This window comes from Pleurodeles waltl, chromosome 6, assembly GCF_031143425.1.
Source record: "Pleurodeles waltl isolate 20211129_DDA chromosome 6, aPleWal1.hap1.20221129, whole genome shotgun sequence".
Taxonomy (NCBI): Eukaryota; Metazoa; Chordata; class Amphibia; order Caudata; family Salamandridae; genus Pleurodeles; species Pleurodeles waltl.
This window is the reverse complement of record NC_090445.1, coordinates 941,630,700-941,657,842: the sequence shown is the minus strand read 5'-3', so window position 1 is coordinate 941,657,842 and position 27,143 is coordinate 941,630,700. Positions and strand designations below refer to the sequence as shown.

Here is a 27,143-nt window from a genome sequence, read left to right as displayed (position 1 = left end):
ACAGTAAGCTGCAGCAAAATATAGCCTACGGTGAAGTCAACCATGGTTTATATTTGTATGGTATAAATAAACAGTAATTTTAAAGCACATGGCATGCCAAAATCAATTTAGTACATCATGTATTTTTCTTCCCTCATGAATATCCATAATAAGGGTAGCCATTACATAAAAAGGGAGAATTCAAAGGATAGGATTCATCTGTATAAGCAGCCATAAGTACCCAAATAGCCAGAACTCAAAATGTCCACACAAAAAAAATCAAAACGATACCAACATTCTTTCAAACAAGTGAATATGTTTGTCTGTGTTCACCGAGTTCCCTTTCCCTTTTTGTCAAGTGCCTACCAATCCACCCCATTCTAGGACCTTGTATTCTTAACAACATTCCGCACTTATTCCCAGTCTTCAAAATTGTTTCTTCCATAATACAGTGATGTCCAGCAGGGCATACTATTACTTTAAATAGGGGGTTCTTGATCTCACCAAGGTTTCTCAACACACAGCCTACCAATAATTATTGTCGTGAGCATCACGCCCTCCTATTCTAAAGTAATCTGAATCGCCAAATGAGGAGCTCTGATGAGGGCACAATATAAATCTTGGGCAGATGTGGTAGTTCCCTAAAAACCCATGCTAATATGAAGTCAGTTTACCACCTAAAGAGAACATTTGCAAGTGTCTGTCCCCTCTGGTTCACACCTAGGCCAATATGAATTGGATCCCATTTATATAATTTTTCTGGGGTATAATACAAGTCATAAATCACTTTATAATGCTGTAATTAGAGGTTTGAAATACTGGCCAGGTTGTGGCTCTTTATGATATCCTATTCTACAGTATCAGTAGATACTTTAATGCCCAGTATTTCAAACCCTTTTGCTTCACCTCGACAACATTCTCTTCCATGTATTACACGTCAACAATTAAAGGCATCTAATTCCTGTATCCTTCCCCTCATACATCAGCCTCTCAACTGAAAAGAGGGAATCTAAACCGATATCTCCTTACCTCAAAGGAAAAATAAAATAATTAATTTGCAGATATTTAAATAGCAGAAACCTGTCATAGGAATGTTATAGAGAGTGTGTATTTACCTGAAGGGGAGAAGTAGCACATTATAGCATAAAAAAAGCACAATAAAGTGGTACTCCTCCACAAATGCTGATCATTGTCATGGACATTCTCAGAAAGACAGAGCTTATTTAAAAGTTGTACCATGAAAAAATACAATTTTAACCAACTCCTCTAAGTAGAAAATATGCAAAGGGACATCTTAAACGTAAGTTTCTTATATTCTGAAGATCATCATTCCTCAATATCTCTCCTGATCTCTCTCTTCCTACCTGCCAATTGGCTGCCCTAGTTATCCTACTCTTGACACATGCTGACTTTGTTTGGTGTTTTACTTGCCTTTTGAGGAACGGCAAACCATCATTAATCTCCTGCCTCACTATGATTTTTTCTACTACTTACCCTCTCTTTTCTGTCATCTTAGTCCCTTTTGTACATATCTCTCTTCTGTCCAGTACATTAAGGTGACCCTACAGCAACATAAAGAGGACAAATAAGGAATACAACATAAAATAAGACAAAACAGGTTGCTGCTACCCCAGCACAGGGTCATAATGTCCTGAAACATCATAATACCACTAACAACTAAAGATACAACCCACAAACACCCAACTGCACACATTGCTCAACCAAACACGGCACAAGTATGTCTCCCAAAATCATGTACCACCATGAAACAGTACAAAAAAAAGAATCAAACAGAAAACATAAGAAAGAAATAACTAATCATCCGTCAATTAATCATACAATTTATACACACCATCTCTAGTCGTTCTGGATACACAAAGATCACAAAAATAAAAACACATTAGACAGAACATTGCAAACACATCACAGAAAGACCACTACCTCAGAGGACATTCTTACAGCCTGGTTACAGCAGGTTACCAAAGGGAATTGTGCATGTACATTTGTACCTGGTAAAGCCCCCTGGCCATTTGTCAGACACCCCAATCGTACACCTTCATTTGATTAAATTTGATATTTTCAACAACGTAGAGACAGATTAAAGCACAACAACCATACACATTACCAAAGGATGAACCAGACTCTAGCCTGCTACAGAAACTTCAGAAAGGCGTGAACAGAAACCCCTATGACTGGCAGCAACACAAGCCTTACTCATGACAAACTATGTGCTATATTATTGCCCTCACTATACCAAACCGTTATAAAAGTGCTGTGGTTTTCCTTTATAATTTTTTCCCATCTCAAACTAGTGGCCCCTGTATTTATGTGTCAACGTTTTCAGGTTAGGAGACCCTTTCTCTTGTGAATACACCTACATACTCCTACCTTGTTGTTTCCATCAGTTTTCAAGAATGTTCCTGGTAATCATCCGCCTCTCTTCAGAAGCCCTCTATTCTTGTCCGAGTATTCATCAGGCACCTTCAGACAAGGTGGAGGGTCTTTGTCTGGTGAAGGTTCCCAGTGTAGGGCTATTAGTTCTAAGCAGTTTTGCTGGATAGATGCACTTCTCCTCATATTTCTCTTGGAGTAGGTGATGACCTTGTTTACACTATTAGAAGCTGTGTATTGCACTAGTGGGTCCCTTTTCTGCTCCTCTGACAGTTTGACATCTATTATTTTATTTGGAATTTCCGTTACTTTGTTCACTTTACAGGCAAACATAAAAAACACTCTAAAACATTTTTCACATTAGCTCAGCAGAAAAAAATCAATGATTGATTCGCCTAAAACCATTCATCAAAACTTACTGAAATACATGTAGTGGTGCTGCATAACCAACTGTTATGACTTCAACCCAGTGCTTAATTTGTAAATAAGAAGGTGCCAGTGCCCAAAGCCCTCCTCTTAAATACGCGGCTGCAGCAGTTAAATGTTTGAACATGGAATACTGAGGCAGCGTAATCCTGAAGCCATCTCGGGCCTCTCTAAAAGCCATTCCCTGCCCCTTCAGCTCACTCTTGCAGCTTTCTACTTTCACACTTTGTTGACGCTTTTTCGTTTTCCCTTCCTCCGTTGGTCCCATATGTGTCTTTTGCTCGCAGCAAATGCTTGAGCAGAAGAATAAGCCCCGGCCCTCAAAAATAAGTGCCGGTGCTCAGCACTGGAAACAACAAGCACAAATTAAACACTGCTTCAACCAAAAAAGAGTAATTGGGCATCTCTTTGATGTCACATATCAAAAACAAAATGTAATCTCTATGTGGAGAGAAGGCAGAATTTACCACAGATTGGATAATTTTAAGTTTCGAAATATTCTATTTTAGATATAAGGTTGCTAATTTGCCTCTGTTTTGAAGTAACTGATTCGAATTGAAGCTCCTTTTCTGATTTGAATGCTTTGACAATGACAAAACTCTGAAAGAAATGTGCTCCCGACATCAAACTTCGAGGGAACTGAGGGCCTGATTTAGAGTTTAGTGGAGAGGGTACTCAAAGGCAATGGAGTACCCTCTCTGCCAAACTGAAAATCCGCTTTCAGTTTCACTCACTGAGTTGGGTGGCACTGAAGAATGTCAGCGGCGGAGACTACTCTGTCTCCTCTGATGACATACACCTCCGATGGCCCAACAGAGTAAGGGACAACAGAGGTCTGGCCATTTGACCACCTGCACAATTTAGAACTGGGCAGTCAAATGGCTGGTGGTAAGGGGCAGTGAAAACTTGTAAATGACCCCCACACCTTGGGGATTTTTTCTGTGGTAAGGGAGCTACTGTTTTTTATTTCCAAAAAGAAAAATCTTCTTTGGTTTTGAAAATATAATTTTTTTTAAAGTTTGCCACAGAGTTCCGTCATGTTGACCTCCAAGTTGGTGGTTCCTGCCAATGAAAGAGATGTCCACTGGGCCAGAGGACATCTCTAAGTTAAGAGTGCATGCGGAGTACCCTTGGCATGGTGATAGTAAAGTACTCCTCCATGTCAACAGTACATAACTCTACATGATGCCTATGTATTAATACAGTGAATACCCACTTCTTTAAAATTTTCACACTGATATGCACATGTTAAAATTTATCATCAACCATTCAATAGAGAGCAAACATTTTAGGGTGCTGGACTTGGCCCTTTCTGTAGGATTACCCCAAACCTTTTATTTTTCCTCCCCTATTTCTGCTGAATTTGTTTGCCACTGCTAACTAGTGCTGCTTGTGCCCACTCAATACAATGGTAAGATTTTCTTGCACCTAATTGGCACATATGTTTTACTTATAAGTCCCCAGTAAAGTGGTATGCCATATACCCAGGGGCTGTAAATTAAATGAAATTAGTCTCTCTGCAACACGTATTGTGCCACACACTTAAGTAGCCCTTAAAAACATGTCCAAGGTCAGCCATTACAGCCTGAATGCAGTTTTAAAACTGGCAATTCAACTTGGCAAAATAACCTCCTTGCAAAGCCTTATAAACCATCCTCTAAGGTAGGCCCTGGATAGCCCCGAGGGCAGGGTGCAGTAAAAAGAGGTGCATATGTACTTTGAAGTTTTACATGTCCTGGTAGTGAAAAATCCTTAAATTCCTTTTTCAACTACTGCAAGGCCTACCTCTCCCATGGGATAACACTGGATTGCCTTATTACATTTAATAAGTGTTAACTTTTGATTAGAAGCAGGAAGGAAATTGGTGTTTGGTATCTAAGAAATTGTAATTTAAATTCTTCTTTAATGGATGGCAAAGTCAGGTTTTAAGCCACAAATTAAAAAATGCCACTTTTAGAAAGTGCCATTTTCCTGCCCTAGCTATTCTGTGCCTGCAGCCTGCTCCTGAGTCACATGACTGGGTTAAGATGGAAACTGGACTTGGTTTATTTCTCCCAGACAGTCTTACAATAGAGGGGTTAGGTGTGCCTGCACTGGCCATCACTGGCAGGATGGAGGGGGGGCTGAGCTGGCCAAATCCCAACTTGTAAAGCAACAGGCTGTGCCCTGCATTCACGATAAAGGAATTCACACTACCTCACCGATCATGCAGTCAGGCTGGAGCCAGGGCAGGCGAGGAGGAAACCCCACGTGCTTTAAAGGGAATTCTCCTGATACCTCAACCTCAAAGAAGGCATCAGGTGTAAACATGTGACCCACAGATCCACTCTTCAGTTCACTTTCTGGACCTGCAGAAGAACTTTCAGAGGACTGCCTGCTGCTGTGGCCTGCTGTGTACTACTGAAAACTGCTTTGCTGCACTGGGAATGACTTCTCTGCTGCCGGAAGCCTGCCTTGAACCCTCAGAGGCCTGCCATGATGCCTGAGCCCAGTTCCATTTCTTGAACTCTCGACTACCAGAGTGACTCCAAGGGTTAGTTGGCTAGCCTCCCGATCAGTGCTTCAGAGACAGAAAAGGCTCCAACCATCTTGAACCTGCACCTGTATCTAGCCTCCAAATGGTGACTCTACAGTACTGGGCTTTTGGATGCGGTGTTAAAGGTGCCCAGATACCCAAAATCCAAAACTTGGGACAGTTGTCTATAAACTGCCCTGAGAACTGAGAGGAGACCGGAACCAACTCACTTGTTCTTCACCACAGAAGCAAATCCTGCTCAGCGGTTCTTCGGAAAAGGGGTATCCGGCATTGTGGAGCCTTCATTAGGCGCAGCTTGTAGCTTTATACCACTTGAGTTTCTCAACTTCCAAAAGAGAGACTAAAGGTCTGATTTAGATATTAGTTTAATGGTTACTCCGTCACAACGTATCTTGTCCATCGAAATTGAAATTCCCTTATGTCCTATGGGATTTAGATTTCTGTGGACGGGATATCTGTCACGATTGTGACACAGTAACCAGACCGCCAATATCTAAATCAGGCCCTAAGTTTGAATGGAGAAATTGTCACAGTGACTTCATGCAGCGGCTCCCTGATTATAACATCTCCTTCTCAGACACCGCCTGTAGCCTTTCCTCGCTGAACATTACCTTCTCAAACTATTTTTGCTGTAATTTCGTCCAAGTTTGAAGGTAAGTCCTGCTTGGCTCCAATCCAATTTATGCTCCATCGCAGATGGCCAAATGTTTCAAATTTAACCTGGGCACGAATGACTAGATGTCTCTGGTTGACGCCTTGATCTTTTAGGCACTAGTTTTCTTCTTAAACTTTAAAAAATCGCAATTCTGGTTCCACTGTTTTGTTTTTTGTTGGTTTGGTGTCACATAATTTATTAAAATGTACTCTTTTTTTTCAAAATTAGTGTGTATTTTGCATGTATTATCACTTTACTACTGTTTGCGTGCTGCATAAATACTTTACACATTGCCTCTAAGTTAAGCCTGACTGCTTTGTGCCGAGCTACCAGAGGGCTAAGCATAGGTAAATATAGTGACTCTTCTGTTTCACACTGACAGAGACTGTGGATGTTACTTGAGAAGGGATAACACCCCACTCAACCCGATTTCTCACAAGAGGCCTTACTTGTCAGACGGTGTTCTACTTTGCATACACCAAGGATCCAAATTACCTATAAAATTTGATCATATTACATTTTTACCTGAAATATTAATTTATCTCTACCACATAACTTTGGGGGGCATTCTGGTCGCCGCCCGCCTGGAGGGAGCCGCCATATGGCCGCTCCGCGGTCGAAAGACCGCGGAGGCCATTCTGGCTTTCCCGCTGGGCTGGCGGGCGACCGCCAGAAGGCCGCCCGCCAGCCCAGCGGGAAACCCCTCCCCACGAGGAAGCCGGATGTGCGACGGGTGCAGTGGCACCCGTCGCGTATTTCAGTGTCTGCAAAGCAGACACTGAAATACAAAGTGGGGCCCTCTTACGGGGGCCCCTGCAGTGCCCATGCCATTGGCATGGGCACTGCAGGGGCCCCCAGGGGCCCCACGACACCCCTCACCGCCATCCTGTTCCTGGCGGCCAGAGCCGCCAGGAACAGGATGGCGGTGAGGGGGTCGGAATCCCCCATGGCGGCGCAGCAAGCTGCGCCGCCATGGGGGATTCCCAGGGCAGCGGAAAACCGGCGGGAGACCGCCGGTTTTCCTCTTCTGACCGCGGCCAAACCGCCGCGGTCAGAATGCCCTGCGGGGCACCGCCAGCCTGTTGGCGGTGCTCCCGCATCCCCGGCCCCGGCGGTCCTTGACCGCCGGGGTCGGAATGACCCCCTTTATCTTTTTGAAAGCATTAATGAATACCCCTTTCACTAAAAAGGTATGTGTTTCAAAGTAATCACAGAAATGTCCTTAAAAAATCTATTTTTATGGCAGCATTGTGTACTGGTGAACCACATACCCAAATTTGATGAGGATCTTACGAAAATACCAACAATTAATGGTCTGTGGCAAGCAGATGTATTAGACAATTATTGCATTTATGTCAAGGAATTGCTTGAACACACAGGTATGAGTCACATTTCAAGAAAAAAATATTTAACATTTATTTTCACAACATATGGGTCATTGTATCTTAAAAGTTCATCACAAGCATTAAACAAATATGTATCTTAATTTGTACTTACTGCTGTTCCATTATTATCTCTAAAAACATCCTGATTAAAATATTCAAATAGCTTCTTTTCAATTTGCAACACAACCTAAGAAAAGAAAATATATGTTAGCAATGGTTCATTTCATTTGCCCATTGAATTTTTGCAGTTATGGGGTTCTTAAGTTACACTATTCAAAGATACTTCATATGAGTTGATCTGTTTCCTGATTGTATAGCTATGAGATGCAATTTAGAAGAAACACATCTGTGGGTGGATTTGGAGAACGGCTTGTTGGAAAACAGAACCCTTAGTGAAAGACAGAGTGCTCAATTGGAATAGGAATTATTTAAGTAATGTATGAAAATGAAAATTGAAGTCCTAGCAATTAACAAAGGGACTTGGACAAACAGAAAAGAGTATTTGAAAAAGGTTATGTGCGTCAGAACCCAGTTATGATTTTCTCAAGGGCAACTTAAGAGGTGAATGTTGTGTGTTTCAAGTCCAATTGGAATCTGCAAATAATAGATCAATATATTGAAAATTGCATACTTAAATAAGTTACATAACCAAAGTAGCCACTGGGAATGATTGTAGGATAAAGGAAGTTCAATCACATAATACCCCACTGTAGCAAAACAAAGGCACATAGTTGCGACAACACTGTGCTCTGAGGTATACAAGAAGCATATGCTCCTGCTACTGGACTGGACAACAGAGAAAACAAAAGCATGGAAAGGTTCAATCTAATTAGTAAACCCCTCAATACCAAATGAGTTGAGTCTACCATTTTGAAACTGCTGAAACTAAAAAAAAGTCTGAGGGTCCTCAACAGGAAATAAAATAAATGATCCTACACGCTGGAAGAAAGCTTCCAGCTTGTAAGGACAGTTGTTTTTTGTTTGTTTTTCAGTAACAGATTTCTACTTTGTTTTTATTTTTGTTTTAAATCTTTGCTGAGTGGCCACATCATACATGGTGCCTACTTGCAAAAGTCCACAGCAGAGGTGGCCCAACTCAAGGCACAGAGATGTCCAACAAGCAAAGATCTCTAAATCTGGTGGGTGATCCTTCACAAAGGAAGCGGCAGCCATGGCTTCTACTCACCTGTCCAGGTGCCTCTCAAATTCTGATTCATTTAATTGCCTTGCGTCGATAAATGTATAGAGGTGACCTCCTAAAAATAAGCAGACTAGGGCTGCTCAGAGTGGTAGCAAATGTTGAGTCTTCAGCAGAGGACTTTAAACTGAACTCTCTGCTCAACACGAAGTAAATGCATGAGTCTGTGAGGATGAGAGACATAGCCAAATCTCTTTCACTGACAGATGAGTTGTACCACAGTGTTCTGAACAGCTTGGCTAAGCTATTGCAACACTTCAGTTTGGACAGCACACAAGCAGTCGCCTATGGAGGCAGTGAGATTTTCATGAAGAAAGAGAAGGAGCATCTTAAACGAGACAGAACACAAAAGACGAACCTTCACACTACATTTATTGGGTATATATAGAGAGGTACTGAAGGACTCCTAGTTACTTGGCCTTGGTGAATAAAGGTGGAGACATGCGTAGCTAATCGGAATTAGACCAGCCAACACTCACTGTTTCTGCAGATAATTATTAGTTTAGTTTTGTTGCCATTTATTTTAAGAAGTCATAAGCCATCCGCGGTTTTACTGCCCACAGGAAAATGTGAAAGTAAAGCGAAGAGGATGTAGTTGTATTGCCTATATTTAGTGAATGATAAACTTTGTTTCCCATGCAAATGTGAGTGCTGTGCACAAGATTAAATTAGCCTGGATAAAAAGCTAACATAAGGATTGGAAACCACTGGTGACAGACGAACTCTGGAGAACTGCCAGGGAAGAGGCAGTGCTGGCTGACAAGAAATGGGCCACCTCGACCAATTAAAAGTACTATTTTAAAAATAAGAGGAACTAACGAATGTCAGCGCCCTCTATCCCTGCTTTCTTTCAAACGAAGTTAAGGTTCACTATTTTAAAATAAGCCGAGCGGTACAACAGGACTACTCGAGCTGTGTGACTCCCTTCCATAATGCTTCAAATTTCTTCCATAGCTTATATCCTGAGAATTTCTGTACCTCTTCTGGGACAAAATCTGAACTGCTATTTATTAGGAATATTACCTTTTTCTAGGAAAGCACACAGTTACTTGGCCAAAACATTTTCCAGAACTTCAACCAGATGAGGGAGCAAGGTTATTCTGTGTTAGTGCTGTGCATCTCCTTATCTAAAGCAGACGTTTTCAGCAATGGAGATACCACCCCTCTCTTCCAGGTGAGCGAAAGCACTCCTGATGTCAGCAACAGATTGATAACTTCAGCTACACTGTTGGGAACAGCAAGGACAACCTGCAGCCAGAAGGACACCGGGCATAGCAGCAATGGCCAGCCAGGCTTTGTGCACAGTATTACAGCTGCCATTGTCTGCCTGGTGGAGATACTAAAAGATGTTAACATTGCAGACGGTATTGGCAGTATGACATAGATTTAGAAGGCTCTAAAACACTTGACCCAGTGGTGTGTCCCAGTAAATCACTTGGATTTTAGAGTAGGAAAAAAAACAGCAAATTTGTCAACCAAATATTGAGATGGGTGGGCCATATCAGCAAAACAATAAGGTTTAAAAAGCAATACGGCACCGAGGAACATTTTCTAGGGCACCGGTAATATGGTCCTTAATATATTTTGTTTTATCTTTACGTAAGGCCTAGTGTAGACCTACAATATAGTACTATGTTGCAGAAACCAGAAGCTTTGCAACTTTGCCGGTGTGATTACACATAACACAGAAAGCATGATAAAGTTATTTCTCAAGAAAATCTATATTGATTAAAACATGGTTATGATAAAAAACAGGTCAGCACTGGCCCGAAAATATAAGTACTTTGCCACAGTACAAACTAACTGCATTACACTTTATAGAAAAGCGAGATAAATAGAACTATGTTATGAAGCAAATAAGTAAGGATTATAATCTTCAGTAAGGTATGGTTCCATATCTCCAAATAAAGGCACGCTCAGTGAACCAAACTGAACAAAATTACATACAGCCTTGCACAGTTCACCTGCAACGCCCACACCGTTTTGATGTACAACACACCCAATATTGTCATCTAAGCTGTGGTGCTACCATAATTAATAAACAGCAAGTGTTTCGGAACAGGGCATGATATTCATTCTAGGCAGTCTCTTGAACGAAGAGTGCTTGCTCGAGAGAGATGGAGGCCATGGCCAAGATGGCCAAGATGGAGACCTGTTAACACCAGGGGAATAGTACAGCATGTGAAGAGTGAGAGTAGTTGGACACTCACCTGTAAGTCAAATCGGTGAATGTTTATGTCGAAATACTTTTGAGCAGACGGACTTTGTTTCTTTAGAGCACATGGTCAAAGACCTGGATAGTCCTTTGCTCATGAGGACTGAACAGAAACCGACTCTCATTTGCATTTTCTGTCTCAGAGCCATAAAAGGAAAGCGAGCCTGGGCAGGCTTTACTATAAAATAAAGGTACACGGTTCCTGCTGAATCATGATCATGCAGTAGGTACCATGTGCCATACTGAGGGGAAAGACTGCCATCTTCATGTTGTTTGTGCTCCTATTTGTAGGGGAATAATGTGGGACTTGAAAAGTGCGGAGAAGAATAAGGGCTAATTAATGTGTCTAGTGGCTGTCAGGAAACCAGTTACACCTACAGAGCAGTGCATAGCTCCATCCCACTCACAATATAGTTATTTGTCAGCAGGAACTGAGGGGCAATGCATCCACATCAGACTCTGTTCGAACAGGAACATGCCTACAGCACGTTGTAGCATTGCACAGAGCAGTAAATGTATACCGTATGTTTTTTTACTTATGTTTCTGAGATAAATGTATTATGAATTGAAACTGCTTACCTGTGGTGTGGTGTCAATTCTTCCAGAGTGGGTTTCAAGGTGACCGGGATAGAGAAGGGGCCCTACTGAGTATTATACCAAGGCTGAGGTTGATCTTAGTGAATGTTGTACTGCAGTAATAATATTCTTTAGAAAAGCAGTAACACTTTCTGGGAACTCTAAAGTGCATAACCTCATTGAAGTATATATAGGGTTCTATGGTGGTTAGAACTTCTTTTCAAATTAAAGCATTTCAAATCTTGATGAAAAAAAAATTGAGGTTCTCTTCTGACTGGGATTTCGCAAAAAGACCATGAAAGTGATGAAAAGCTATCACTGGTAAAGGGTGTTGTATAAGCTGCGATGCAGTACAGTGTTGTTTTGAATCACCACTCATTAATCAGACTAGCCATCAAGGTTTGAGTACTTACATAAAAGTAGACCCTCCTCTCTTGAACCTAATTAGCATCACCCGTTTTTATCAGTTCATTGTGTCTTACAAAACTGTTAAGGAAATTAAGGAAGGAGAATTGAAGGTAGATGCTTTTTCAAGACAGAGATTTGTCTACTGTCCAACAGTTAATGAAGGGCGAAGGAAAGCTCAGCCAGACTAGTTCCGATAGTTAAATCCTGACCACCACTGGACACGTTATAGACACTGGATGAAAGATGAAGGCCAGAGGTTAATTATAAGTACCTTCTATCTGAAAAAATACCTTTTATGGTCCAGATATCAATGAGTTATATGACAGCAAGACAAGATTCACGAGGAAGGACTTTCAGACATGGAGCAGAACAAATGTTTGAAATACCATAAAGAAAAATAAGGAGGCAGAGACAATTATGTTCACTGGAGTTCATAGAAAACAAAAGAATGTGTAGATATTTTGATCGTTTTGAAAGAGATCAGACTAGTGGCATCATTGCCCGCATGAAGGTATTAATTGCAGTTTCAATAAATAACTAAGAAGTATGCATTGTAATGCTGGGTACAGAAAGCAGGTGGAGATCTCTGCCATTGTGCACTTTTCCTCATTTCGGGAAATCACAAATGTTCTCAGGAGTACAACTGGAAAACTGTGCCAGGCAGAGGCTTCAAGGGGTGCTTATGGAAATGTCCTGTGAAATTCCAGTCGGATCCTGGTCCCACCATGCATAGTTCTCAAAAGTGGGAATAGGATACCCTGTGCAAACACATATTTATTTCCTCTGCAGGATTTTTTTTTACCCATTTAGAAAACCCTTTGCCTCCACTTCCACTCTCAAAAGAGATTTTACACAACTCTTTGGCTGAAGTAAAAATCCAACCCTTTCTATTGTGGAAAGGCAAAGAAAAGTGGTTTGTAAATGCCAACAAACATCCATGTTTGTTAGGATTCATACATTTCCAAGGCTAACCATACAGTAACCGGTAAAGACATGCCTCTTTTGGCATGATCACACCCAATGTTTTGGACTGATGTTGCTGGTTTTTTGACTCTCAGAGTGCACTGAGGCCTTCTAACCTGACCTCAGCGCCACTGTTCTATCCCATTAAAAAAATGAATGTTGAACTGGTTACCCCTGATTGGCATAAGCTGTCTTACTTCTAGGTCCCTAATGGTACCACAGGTACCCAGGGCAAGAAAGTTAGAGTGTCCACCTAATGCTGCAGCGCTGATTGTGCCACCCTGCATGTGAAAAAGTACAAAATGTCTCCCATCCATACCCTGCAGCTGGGAAAACAGTGTAAAACTGCTAGTTTGACTTTGCCATTTAAACCAATAGCAAAGCAGCCACTTCCCTTAACAATATACGCAAGTCTCCTCTAAGAAAGGCCTATTGAGACCTAAGGAAGGGGAGTTGTAGATTATTAAGTGGGGCAAATACTTTAATAAATTCTACCAGGAAAGCACTCAAACTGTCTTTTTTTGCTGTGGAAAAGTTAGTAGCCCCCTTGGCTAGTATAGAGTTACTGGCAGACCTTTCAGTCCGACTAACTTGACTTGAATAAGACCACTAAAATGGGTATTTTAAGGTTTAGTTTAGTTTAGTTTAGTTTCTAGGATTTGTAGAGCACATGGCTACCCGAAGGCCTCCCAGTGCTGAGGAAGATCACTAGGTAAGAGGAACAGACCTAAACAGGGAACAATACAGTTTTCAATTTTTTATGAAAAGAAGATTCTGACATGTCATGACGAAGTTCCAAGGGGAGGGATTTCCAGATCTTAGCTGCTCTACAGGCGAAGGATCTATCCCCCATCTAACTTTCTTAGCACAAAAGGAGTTAATTAAAAAAGCTGAAGAAGATCTGAGTATTCTCCGGGGGGGTATAGGGAGTGATCATTCATCTTAGGAAGACTGGCCCTTTGTTTCGAAGGGCTTGGTGAATAAAACACATAGATTTAAAAATAATGCGTTGTTCAATCGGAAGCCAATGGAGGGAAGCCAAGGCTGGAGTGGCAGATGAATGTCTGGGGTGTCTGTGAGTAGGTGAGCAGCAGCGTTCTGCACCACCTGAAGTCTCTTTAGAACATGGGAAGGAGCACTCAGGTGCAGTACGTTCCCATAATCGAGACGTGAAAGTATCAGAGCCTGAGTAAGAAGCCTTTTAGCTGAAAATTGAAGTAATTTAAAGGTATCACAATAACCGTGGTATTAAACTCAAATTGATGCCTTAGTCAAATTTAATGTCACTTTTGTTGCCCAGTTTATCCAGTGGTTTTTGCAGTTGCTGGCCACCAGAAAGCATTCTGCCTTCATGGGAAGTTAAATGAATGACTCCCAGGCTCAGGGACAATAAAGGCCTGCTACAGAGAGATGTGTTACCTCCCCCTCACAGGAAGCTACTGAGGGTGTTGGCCCAAAAGGTGAGCTTTAAAGGAGAAGCACACTTTAGTCGGCAAATGGGGATCACTCTCATTTAGTGCTGCCCCTATGTTAAAGTAGATAGTCTGGCAATGGAAACAGAGCGCTGATACCAGTGGTCAACCTGGTTTTCTCCTGAGTGTGTAGGCCATAGCTGGCCACACCTCTAGGGAGGGCTACCAAGATCCTAACATCCAAGGAAGAGGTCAGACATTTTGAGAAAGGGCAGAATAGTGCACTCTGGGATTGCTAGATGCCCCACATATCTGGAAGTTGTCACAGGCAGGAGGGATCCTTGTGGTCCATGGGCTGGTGACTGCATCCTCCCCGAGAGAACTTTCTGATCATAAATATGGCACCACTGGCACTTTGAATCTGAGATCACAACGGAACTGGAGAATGGGCCGAAGAAGGAATGCTCTGCCGACCCCTAAATCTGGCAAGAAAGGCTATACCAACTGCTGGACTGCATCTGCAGCACCTTGTGCTAGCAAAGAGAGGGCTGTTCTTGTGGTTCCTGGCTCAGGGAAATGTCACTCTCAAGGCCCAGGCCGAACAAGTGACTCCAAGGGTCATGCAGCTGACCCCCTAGAACCAGCACCAGGGCCATCAAAGCTGAAGTAGCCCCTCCCAGCAAGTCAGTAGCCACACTGTTCATTTTACTGCTGATGGGCAACCCAAGATGATCCTTGACGGTCAAACGTGGCACCAGAGTCTGCTGGGCCCAGGAGTGTCATCTGAGTCCAGACTGGTCACTAAAGATTAACAGCAGCCTTCAACAAAGGAAACTGCTGGACCCACTATGTCCGGAGGGCAGTAGATCAGCCGCAGCTGGACCTCTACTAGTTCAAAAAAGACTCTGAGGGACTCCAACTCCTGTGGCCAAAGTCGCCCTACCTTACCCATGGACCAAGCAATAACCCCAAGAAGGCCTGCATCAACTGCCCATCATCCTGAGCATCTTTCAGCATCCTCCATCCCCAGCATCAGTGCCACTCCATTAAGGTCTACTGCGGTCTTGATGTAAATTGTGGAACTTGACTTGAGATTGCTTTGGTAACCAGGTAATTGTCCAAACATTCCTTATTGGCCCCTTGACCTTCTCCTTCTCATAATTGGTCACCCAACTCAGCCTGGAGTGGACGAACACAACTCTTTCAAACTGTTCAAAAGTTTCTAAACTTTAGGGTAACCACTGCTTGTTTGCACTTAGGACTAAAAAGCTGAGATGTACCTTTTAATTGAAAATCTCTATCTCCTGAACCCTTTAGTGGATTTTGCTCATGTTGGCAACTAAAGATTAATAAAATATAATCTAATTTTATAAATTGGTGCTGGATTTCTTTCGTGCTGTGTGGCTTTCTTATTTAGCTTTTTGGTGCTTCTAAATGTTTTTCGCTAGTTCCTTTGTTTAAGCCTTGCCACTCGATGCCACAGCTACCCATGATTGAGCTAGAGGTTTTACAAACAAGCATGACTAGACCCAAGATGATTTTGTGAGTGGATTACACAGTAAGGTCGCACAACCATACCACATAAGCCACGACAATCCTCACATTCCCAAAATCTTCTGAAATATATGCTCTCATCCTGCATGCTTGTAGAATAGTTCCTCAAGGATCATCATTTGTTTATCTAATCTGTCATCTTATCTTTAGAAGTTAAAGAACAACCAACTAATGGACCAAAAGATTACAGGTTTTCTCTTGTACTTACATTTTGTTCAAGGTTCCATGCCTTTCATAACATAGCCATTTTGGAGTCTAATATTATTTTTATAAACGTATCTCTCTCTCTCTCCTTCTCTCCAAAAACTCAGAATCCTAGGACATTTCCAAATTAAGTAAGCCCAAGTACAAATTCTATTTTTGCAGCATGTGCACTGTTCACTATACTATGAGAGTATTCTGATGTGCAGTATAATCTATAAATTGAGAAATATTGGATTTGTTTCAAATTTGAACTTATGGAAAGATGGTGCACATCCCTGTTTCTATTGCCACAATCTTCCTCTGTAATGATAATATTTAAATCTTGTTGTGAAGATTCTCTAATTTTATCATGATTTGTGGCACAGCGTCCAACAATACATTATAAAACTTGGTGATGAACCTCTTGTGAAGAACACTGCATTGATCAGAACTATCTTAGTTATTTTAACATCAAGAAGTAATTACTCAATCGAAGATCATTAAGGAAATTACCCTTACAGTCAATTGCAAGTTTTTCTTGTAGTACAGTAAATGGGGCAAGGTATAATTCTCAGAAACTCTTTCGTGACATCCTTTAAAATGCTCAGTTAATTCTTACGGCAAACAGGCATTACCTCATTATGGTATACAGCCAGATTTCCAAGCCATATTACATTTGTTCCTCCATATAGAATAATAAGAGCATAGCATTCTCAAGGTATTACATTTAAAATATTGAAACATTTTATGATTTTAAATTTTGCACCCTATCCAGCTGGCTCAAGGAGGTCTGGGTGGTTTTTGACAGGACAGATTGAAAATATGCATTTCCTGGGTGAGGTATATTTACATATCCGGTAAGAGCAACAATGGGGATAGATAATATAATTTCAAATTCAGTAAAGACCAACCTCCCTTTGCCTGAGGAGCACATCATTTCCTTCTGACAACCCTTAGTGCTTTGTCTGCCCATATAACAGTGCCTATTTAGTAGTTGTTTGATAAAGTAGCGTTCAAAGATGCAAGGGGAGACTGAACAAAGCAATGCAGCAGTTTTATCATTGTGATTAGATTTATACAAATGACAATTGATACAGGTAAATATATTAAGTTAAAAAACCTTTTTCAATTTTTGTTCAAAAAGGGACATTATTAAGATGCTACATAGCTGGCAGCTGACCACTGAATTGGATGCCAAGGTATAGGACAATTCCCATTGATCTCAGCACTCAGATCTAAGGTAGATGCAGTTACTAAAATCCCTTCTGTTTTACATGTATTTATCCTATAACCAGAGATTTCAGAATATTCATCAATGTCTTTAAATACTTTAAGAATACACTGGTGATCTGGATACAAAAATAATGTTGTTTTGTCAAAATACAATATTATCTTCTTGGTACCAGGTTTATTAGGATTTACCCTAATCTGTTGCTCATTTGAAATAAATAATAAAGGAGGCTCAATGAATAGTGAAAGTAAAAGCGGAGATACAATAGAGATTATCCATGTTGGGTTCCTGGCTCAATATGCATTTCACCCACTCCTCACCCTTCAATTAGTAGGTCTGCTTGGGTTGCGCTCAGGACTGTTTGTAACATAGTGTACTGCCTGATAATCCTATTCAGACCTTTACTTTTTCTAGATGTGCCCAGCTCACCAAATCAAAAGCTTTCTCAGCATCAAGAAACCAGGCAGAGAAGGGTTATTTTTCTATTTCAGCATAATTTCTTGCTTCCCATAAGTAATGGACATTAGCTCCAGTAACCATTTAGGTGCAATCGCTTTGTAGATAATACCAGCCAATCAAACCACAAAGGTTTTTTTTAAGATCTCATAATCTGACTTCAGCAATAAAACTGGATTGTCTGACCCACTTGATGGAGGTGAGCTGCGCATGCAATAAAATTGTTCAACAGCATATTTAAATGTGGGGCAAAATCTTCCTGGTAGATTTGAGATTTCTCTGAGTTAAGCCTGTTTTCTACTGGTGGTTTTGCTGATGGAAGAAATTTGATTATATTCATAATATTTTCTTCTGATTGGGCAGCAATTAGCTTCATTTACACTTCCATTAATAATTCCATCTAAAACTGTTGCCACAAGAAAGTTGGTCAAGTTTTCAAACGGTGGAATTTAATCCTCCCGCTATAATTATTGATAGTTTTCTTTCAACATTTCAGCAATATTTGTAGGCTTTTCTGTAACTACAGTAACCGAATAGCCTTTTTTTATAAGCTTTGCAATGGTTGTGGGCTTAGCTCTACACACAAGACATTTTGCTACCTTATTGCTGCCTTTGTCTGTTTTTGATGTACCATCTGACTTTATTATTTTCATTTCTAATCTCATTCCTATATTGTTCTCTCTCAAACTATTCACTCTGGTAATATTCTGTGTTGAAACATCTCTGGTTAGAATTATTTTAATCTGTGCTGGCTTGTGTTCCTTGTCTAACAATTATTCTCTTTTCTGTATTTCTTGCAGCACTCTTTGTGATCAGCATACCTCCAAAATAGGTTTTACAGGTTTCCCAAACTATTGCCTAGTTATCAGAACAATAAAATCTCTGACAAGCATCAAACACTCTCTTCAAAGGGACGTTGGGAACTACAGTTAGGGGGGACCTTAAAGACAAATGTTTGGGAGGAGGTGTATTACAGAGCATGACACACAGCACGCAACACAGCCAGCATCCAAACAGCTATGGAATTAGTTACATACTGCTACCTCATGCCAGTGTGTCTGCACAGGGTAATCCTTCGCGTAGATCTGAGTGCTGGAGACACTGTGGGTCACAAGGGACATTAGTGCTCTTGCTATGGGAATGCCTCAAACTCAGACAATACTGGGATGGGATACTGAATGATATTGACACAAACCTTGATACTCAACTACCTTGATTTCCTGCATACATTGTTTTAGGACTCCCCAACGTGCGTACCTTCCCACTTAAATCACACAAGGTGCGGCAAATTGGCCTAGTGCTGGAAGCAGCTGTCCAGAACATCCTCACACACTGGGACAAAGACAAACTTCAGTCACACCTTAGGTGGCTTCACCACTTGAGATGTGCTAGGAATGGAGAAACTTGTGATTACTACGTCTGAATAGACATAGATTAACCTCTACAGGCTATAATGGATACCCAGATTAGCCAAATAGATACTGGCTAGTGCATTACTTTACTGAATTCTGTTGTGAGTACTCCTGGGGGGGGGGGAGACAGGGTCAAGGTATAACCTCAGTTGTAAATGCTTCTTAGTCCTCTTGGGGCACTGCACCCCCCACTTTCATTGCCTCGTTTCTATGCTGTTCTGCAATAACAATAAAAAGATTCGAACCATAAATATTATGTGAACTTAAACTATGTAAATTATTGTAATGTGTAGGAAACAGACGTTGTATGTAAACGTATTCGATTGAATGCTATAGCTAGATCTGAGGCTCAAGAGTCTGGGCTATATCATCATATAAACTTCCATCTCTACCCGGCTTCGAACCTGTAGTTATCCTAGTTGCTGGCAATGTATGCTCAAAATATGCCATGACAGTGCGATTTTTCACAACAGAAAGAGTAGATGTTTATCATCATAGGATGAATTAGTTTTATATATTCCTTATGTTCTTACTGATTGCATGTTATGGATTTCCTCTCTATGATTGTTATTATTGTACTTTTATGGTTTTAATGAAATTGAATAACGTATTTTGAAATGAATTGAATTAAAAGTGCTATTGGTTGCTCTTTTCTCCTTCTTCTTAATCACAACCCCACCGCCTGTACTCTGGACACCTCTTCCACTTTTTGGCCATGTGCACTAGTTCTTGCTTATGGGTGCGCTTGCATAAGAGATCTATTGGTGGTGCATTTTGGTCGGAAGGTGTTTTTGAATGTGAGATTAAATCCCTATTAAAAGGTCCATTAAATGATGGAAAATCAATTATCTTTATCCAGTCCTGAATCCCTAGCGATCATCAACAATAAGCATTATAGAATATTGCTTTATTGACTGATGTTTGCTTGCAGTTTGAATTTACTTTAACATCATTGTCTAGATGGCCTCTTTAATATAATCTACAATCAATATACCAGTTTTAAATACCTGTTAACGTCTATAGACACCCTCCCAACCTCACCCTATGGATGGGGCACAAAAGTTCACTAAAGTATATTTTCCTCTGCCCGTCACCTCTAATTGTGTTTTTATTCTTTCACATATCTTTTGAATATCATGTAAATATCTTTGCAATTTACACCCCTACCCACACAAACTACACAATTCTATTATTTGAATTACCCTTGTTTCTCCAGTGTCTGGTTTTTATAGATTTCGTTCAAAAGTTCCTGCGTCTCTGCAACTTGTTAGAAATCCTGACAGTCACTTTACCTCAAAACCTTAATTTTGGACTGATGTGCATTCCTCCCATAACTTAACTTGACAGCAGATGAGAAATCAATGCCACTTGAAACGTCTGGCTGACGTCCTGCCCAACACAGGTTACGCATGTACTGTCAGAATAGCAAATCTACTCACATGCACTAAAATGCATGACAGTTATATGCTATGTTGTGTAATAAGACCAGATCTGGTGGAAATTCCCAGGTCAAATATGTAGGTTCTGTTAGGGCAACAACAGGTACTTACTTTCCTAAACTTCTAAAAGCCGGATGACTAGGATCCTGTCAAAAGCCACAAAAATGTGAAATGCTCAATAAATCACGTGCATATTATTATGGGGTATAATATATGTCACTTGTTGCTGATGTGTAAGGAAAAAAAGGAAAATAGGACGATGGGCTCCAGGCTGAATAATGTTGCACTCACTAGACGGCACATTTGACAGTGATTTAAAGTTGTTCACCACGGATCCACAATACTCCTTCAGTGGAATTTCGTGACTCCATCAGAAGCAAATTATTTTGAATGTGTGTGTACACAGGTCTCAGTGCCAACAAATGAGGTATCTTGCCGTCACAGCTGGCGACTGTGCAAAGTGGCAGGGCGGGCGCAGGGGCGGTGCGATACAAAACCTTCTGTGCAGTGCCACACCTCCGCTCTCTACAGGCACAAGCTCCCAGGCTGCCCTGCAGCTAATCATGTTGCTGCTCAGAGCAGCTTTATGATTGGCTGGAGTGCCCTGGCCGGGCACTCCAAGGCGGAAAGGGAGCCTAGGCTTGCTCTCTCCAGCCCGGCAACACAGTGCCAGGCTGGAGAGAGCACAGTGTGCATGTGTGTTTGGCCAGCCTGAGACGGCCAGCCAAACATACATGTACACTGAGGGGAGTGCTCTGTGCACTCCCCTCCATGTCTGTCATCCCCCATGGCCCGCCCCTTTGAAAATAAAACGACAATAAACATTGTTTATTATCATTTTATTTTCAAAGGTTGGCAGCTGCTGGTGGGGGTCGGTGTCCCATAGTGGAGGAGCTGCCACTGGTATCTTGGATAATTTTGCCTAAAACTGTGCTTCCTCAATGGTCATTCAGCATTTCTCAACTTCCAACCTTAGGCTATAGTAGCAGCAAAATGAATAATTGAATACATATTTTAAATTAACGAAATCTCAGCCATCGTAACTGCTAAAATAACACGTTGACTCCAACAAATTCTGGTCTGCACTAATATAAAGTCTATCATACAGTCAAAATATGGTAAAATTGTTTCCAGTGATAAGATCGGTGTCAAGGCTAACATTGCGCCTTCTCTAAATCACCTATTCCAGTATTCGATTTACCTTCCGGTCGTTCTCTGATTCGTGGAATATTAATTTGTCCACTGCATTGGTGTCCGTTGCCCGGATTGTCTGCATTGTCGTCTTCGCACAAAGAGTCTTTAATAAGAAAAAAACAAAAATAAATTAGGGGAATTCCATGCCAGAAGAAGCGTTCACGAAAAGGCAAATATTTCTCTGTCACTTAATTTGTGAATTTCAAATGCTACAAGTTATACAAAACTATGCAACTGTAATTTTCAAATACGTATTTGTAATCTATGGAATAAAATCACTAACATTGATTAAAAAATAATTATTTAGGCTGCAGTGAACACAAATTACAGAATATTTGGTTGCCCCTCATAAAAGTCGGAATGCAATTCACATAAACGACCTATTTTATTTTTAGGATTCCATTTTGCCCTGTAAGAAATTACAACAAAAACCGGCAAAAATGCTATAGTTTCGAAATGTACATTGAACCATGTGTGTTAGAATTTTACTTGTAGGGAGCATGAGAACGCATTCAGATGCTTAGCTGGTTATGCCGATAAATATGAGAGATTAGTAGATTTACAATTCCAAAATAAGAAGCTACTGAGAAACTAATCATTTTAGGCTCTTCACCCCGTGAACCTTTCCAAACCATGTTTTGATCTTTACAGGCTTCCGGTGTCACTACTAGCGCCGGTTTTTCCTGGTATGGGTGGTCCAGAGGTTAAACCATCAGTTTTGGGACATACTTTTCTTTTCTTGTGATATATTCATGAAATCCTCTCCTCCTTGTTGGCTGTGTTAAGAGAGAGTCCCCGGCCTCCACCAAGAAGGAGATGTCACTTTTTAAAACCAATTTGCACCTTATAAAAATAGATACTTCATTTTCTTTCATAAGATATGCTTGTGACTTTTGAAAACATTTACTTCTTTAAACTACATTGGGCTACATACAGTGTGTTAATTTTAGATGTGCACTCACTGACCAGTCTGTTGGTGGAGAAATGTAACCCTTTAGGAAAGTCATATATTCCTGTTTATTTCATGGTCTAGACAAACACAATAGTTTTCTGTACACCCAAATAACAATTTTCCTTAGATCCAATTTAGTCAATTGACAAGTGGTTAACATTTAGCCATCTGTGTCCATGCAGGGTCTGCTTTGTGGTAATGTACTATCACGCGGTTTCCCAAAGGGCGCTCTCTTCGGATGAGGGCATTGAAATTCAAAGCACAGCTTAGCTAGTCGGGTCATACCCTCAAAAGTAACCCCTTGGACCCATGTGTCACAAATCAGGCGGTTGTCTTTAAACACCACCCCAGATTAGAACAAGACCCCGAACAAGCCAAAGCGGAAAACCTGCCGCTCTGTAAATCTGGTTTCTAAAGCCCTAACAAATCGCTCCATCTTTCACTCATTTAAACTTTCCAAATGAGGGCCAATGTGGTCTACGGGTATCCAAATGCTAATGCGCTTAAGTGTGCTTAAGCCGCTTTCCAGAGTGAATAGGCCAGAGGAGGGCTGGAAAAGACAAGGCCGAGCTACTGTCACTGTCAAAAAGTCATTGTAGTCACACCGCGACTTGTAGCAATTCAGGAAATTCATGATTTCTGTCTCCAAGAACCATATGCTTGAGAACAGTTTTTTACTGAGCTGCTTTATCTAACAACTGCAGGCCTGTGCCAAAAAGAACAAAATATGATCAACTGTTGGAAACCTATACCAAGACAAATCCACCAAACCTTATTGCTTTCACATCTCTCTTTGTCCCCCTGTCTCCCACACACATGCACAAAAGTTACCTTATTCACAAAAACAAAACACGATTGGGCTAGGGTTCAATTCATATACAATTTGGAGCATTGCCTATTCGCCCCTTTACAATTTCTCCAAAGTCGGAGTCACCCAAGCAGAAAACCCTTTGCTGCATATGGCTTTTTTTAGCATGTCTTCTACTTACAAAGGGATTTCTTTAGGCGCTCGAAAAATTATTCAACATTCAACAAAAATACCATTCTGTTCGAAGCCAATGGTTTTCAAGAAGGAATACGTGCTTTTCTTTACTCAGTCAGTTTAGGGCAAAGCTGTGCTAGAATCCATGCAATACCTTATTTTTAAGTGCAGAATAAAACGGGAGAATGTAAGGGCTTATCCCAGTTAAGTTTAAAATAATAAGTGTTGTCATATTAAAATGTTCTTACCTAGAATACAAAAATAGTTTGTCGGCGCCACATGCTTTTTCAAAAATATATATTAAAAGGACAAAAAGAACTGCAGACTGCATCCGTCTATAATATAAAAATGTGTGCGGTGTTAAGTTATATGTATTTTTGTAGTACACTTTTTTCTCTTTACCAGAGACTTGTAGTTCTGTGGTGGGTGCAGGTGATTCCAGAGTTTGCTTCTGGCTCGTGCTGTGATGAGACGTTGTGAGTACTGAGTTCTAGATTGTCTCTGTCTGGGTGACAGCCCTGTGTTCAGCGAGCCGTGGGTGCCTTATTTTGGTGTCAGAAAGGCGTGGCTGGCGATTTTTACCAATTGCTGACACCTCTAAGACAGTAACTTGCATTTGCCAGGCTATTAGAGTCGAGGCCTGGTGTCATCTTTGAGATATGTTGCTCTGATTTGCTCTGATGCATGTTTGTGCCTAGTCTACCTTTACTGGCAAGCACTGTTAGGAAGAATATGATAGAGAACTTTATGGCACATCCTTACTGTGTTGTTGGTATATGTGATGGTGAGGGCAAATGGATCCAGAAGAGCAAGGTATCACTGCGCATGTTTACATATATGATCATATTAAGCTAGGATCAGTAATAGAGGGTCCAAGTTATATACTGGGCATACTTTCCCAATCTGTGTCGCACGCCATTAACTAGGTTCTTCGTGGCACTGCACCGATTACACAGACATGCGCTGCCCTCCCCACAGACTGAACTCTGACAGTTTGAGTCTGCATCTAGTAGCTCCTGTTAGTGAAAGACAGAGCAGAAGACTAAATCTGCGGCTGTGCCTTTGGAGACAAAATGGCCTCGTTTTGGAAAGGAAGCAGGGATCCCACCACAGCCGTGCAATGTATTACTGCACAGACCTGCAGGTGGGTGCCTGGAGGCTCTCGGCCCATGCAACACCCTCCCACGGACAGCCTCCGGGGGTGCACTGACTGTGTGTCACCTCTTTGTGGTGTACAGTTAGTGCACCTCCTGATGTCTTCTTTGACATCTATAATGCTGCATGGGCATTGCACATTGGCAAATGGTTCCCTGATTGCATGGGGCCATGCTCCCTTGCAAATGAGGGAATGCCCCCCTGAGAGCATGGCAGTGCAAAATGTTCTGCAGCGCAATGCATAGTGTACAAAGGGCCCCTCAAGCATCTGCGTCGCCTTGGACTTTTTGTCCCCCAGTGCTCAATTTGTGCTTGTTGTTTCCGGTGCAAAGCACCGGCACTTATTTTTGAGGGTCGGGGCTTATTCTTCTGCCTCAAGCATTTGCTGCGATCAAAAGACACACATGGGAAAGACTGAAGAAATGAAAACGAAAACGTGTCACAAAGGGAGAAAGTAGAGAGCTGCAAGAGTGAGCTGAAGGGACAGGGAGTGGCTTTAAATGGATAAAAGAGGCCCGAGAAGTCTTCAAGATTACGCTGCCTCAGTATTCCGTGTTTCCACATTTAATTGCAGTAGCCGCATGTTTAAGAAGAGGTCTTTGGGCATTGGCACGTTTATATTTACAAATTAAGCACTGGCCCAAATGGTAAAATGAGCAAAACTTACACAACCTTTTAAGGAAACAGATTTCTGTGGGCTGAGAAGGCAAATACAGACTTCTATATTTATGTGCTTCGAACCACATTGTATCAAAGTGCTGTAAAGTCAGGTGTTTTTATTACCTAATTTTAGCAGTATCCATGTAGGAACTTGTGCATATACAATCTAATCTATATTCACTACATGTTTTCCCTGATTATGCCAAGTGCTTTATAAATGATGGAGGCATGTATTTAAGGCTTATCATCTTTTTCATTCATTCGATTCTTAATTAAGGGCTTGATTTGAAGTCATTTTCTTATCATTTTGGTAAAGTTGCTCTGCTGTTAAAAGTTCAGAAGAACTTATTACCTTCTGCCTGAAAACGCATAAAAACGTCACCACTGAAGCTAACCGTAAACTAGCAGATATTCCACATATTTTGATTACAACATTACAGTTTAGAGCCAAATACACATTATATATTATTTTACTATTTTCCCTACATGGGAAATAACTGTGCATATAAAGGAATCCCTATCCCTATCCCTTAGGACCTGAAAATAAAGGTACGTTTGGAATAGTTTCACACACAATATACACAACTACTTGAGGAGTGTTTACGTCAGGGTTAATTGCTCAAGTAGACGTACAAAGCCATTGGGCATTTTCGCGAAGTGTACAGCATAACAACTTTGTGGCTGTTCACCACATTCTCAATGGCCACCCATGAAGGTCTCCCATGGAACGAAGGGCCAAGGTTATATGACCCCAGCAAGAAACTTGAAACAGTGAAAAATTCATAACACTGGCTGTGCTTGAATGTCATAAGTGAAATTTAGGCTCAGGATATTCTTAAAGATTTAGGGCCAGATGTAGGTAGGCTTTTGCACCTCGCAAACGGCGAAAAACGCCGTTTGCGAGGTGCAAAAGCCCTCAAGCGATGCAGAAACACATTTTGCGAGTCAGAACCGACTCGCAAAATGTGTTTCCGACTCGCAAATAGGAAGGGGTGTTCCCTTCCTATTTGCGACTCGCACCGCGATTTAAGTTGATTTGTGACCGCGAAAGCGGTCGCAAATCAACTCGCAGTTACCATCCACTTGAAGTGGATGGTAACTCATTCGCAAAGGGGAAGGGGTCCCCAAGGGACCCCTTCCCCTTTGTGAATGCTCACAAAATTATTTTTTCAGAGCAGGCAGTGGTCCTATGGACCACTGCCTACTCTGAAAAAAACCGAAACAAAAGGTTTCGGTATTTTTTTCTATTTGCAGCTCGTTTTCCTTTATGGAAAACGGGCTGCAAAGAGAAAAAAAAAACTGCTTTATTTAAAAGCAGTCACGAACATGGAGGTCTGCTGACTACAGCAGGCCTCCATGTTTGCGAGTGCCTATACTCGCTATGGGGCCGCAATTTGCGACCCACCTCATGAATATTCATGAGGTGGGTCATTGCGACCCCATAGCGAGTTGCAGTCGGTGTCTGAGACACCGTACTGCATACCAATTTGCGAGGTGCAAATTGCGAGTCGCATGGACTCGCAATTTGCACCTCGCAAATTGGCGTTTTGCTACATCTGGCCCTAGATTCCCAATACGTCCAGCTTTCCAAAGGTACTACGAAAGCAAAAAGTAAACAGGGTCATGCAACTTATTCATTTTATCAAAGTCTCCTTCCTACAGTAAGGCCAGGATTGTCAAGTCACAAATACCAAAACACAGATGGTGCTTTAGAATTTTCATAACTGTGCAACGAATATCCACCAAAATGTTTTATTTGTATGTTTTGCTCCCGCTTATTC

At 41.3% G+C, this 27,143-nt stretch overlaps 1 protein-coding gene across 2 annotated transcripts in view; it reads right to left on the bottom strand.

Moving 5' to 3' along the window:
* INPP5A (inositol polyphosphate-5-phosphatase A) overlaps positions 1–27,143 on the bottom strand; it is a 1,526,322-nt gene that overhangs the window by 275,831 nt on the left and 1,223,348 nt on the right. For both annotated transcript variants that reach the window (XM_069239762.1, XM_069239763.1), the window contains exons 10-11: positions 21,621–21,716; positions 7,485–7,559 (exon numbers count right to left, since the gene is read on the bottom strand). In XM_069239762.1, the coding sequence (XP_069095863.1) occupies positions 7,485–7,559; positions 21,621–21,716 (171 nt within the window). The remainder of the gene's footprint in view (positions 1–7,484; positions 7,560–21,620; positions 21,717–27,143) is intronic.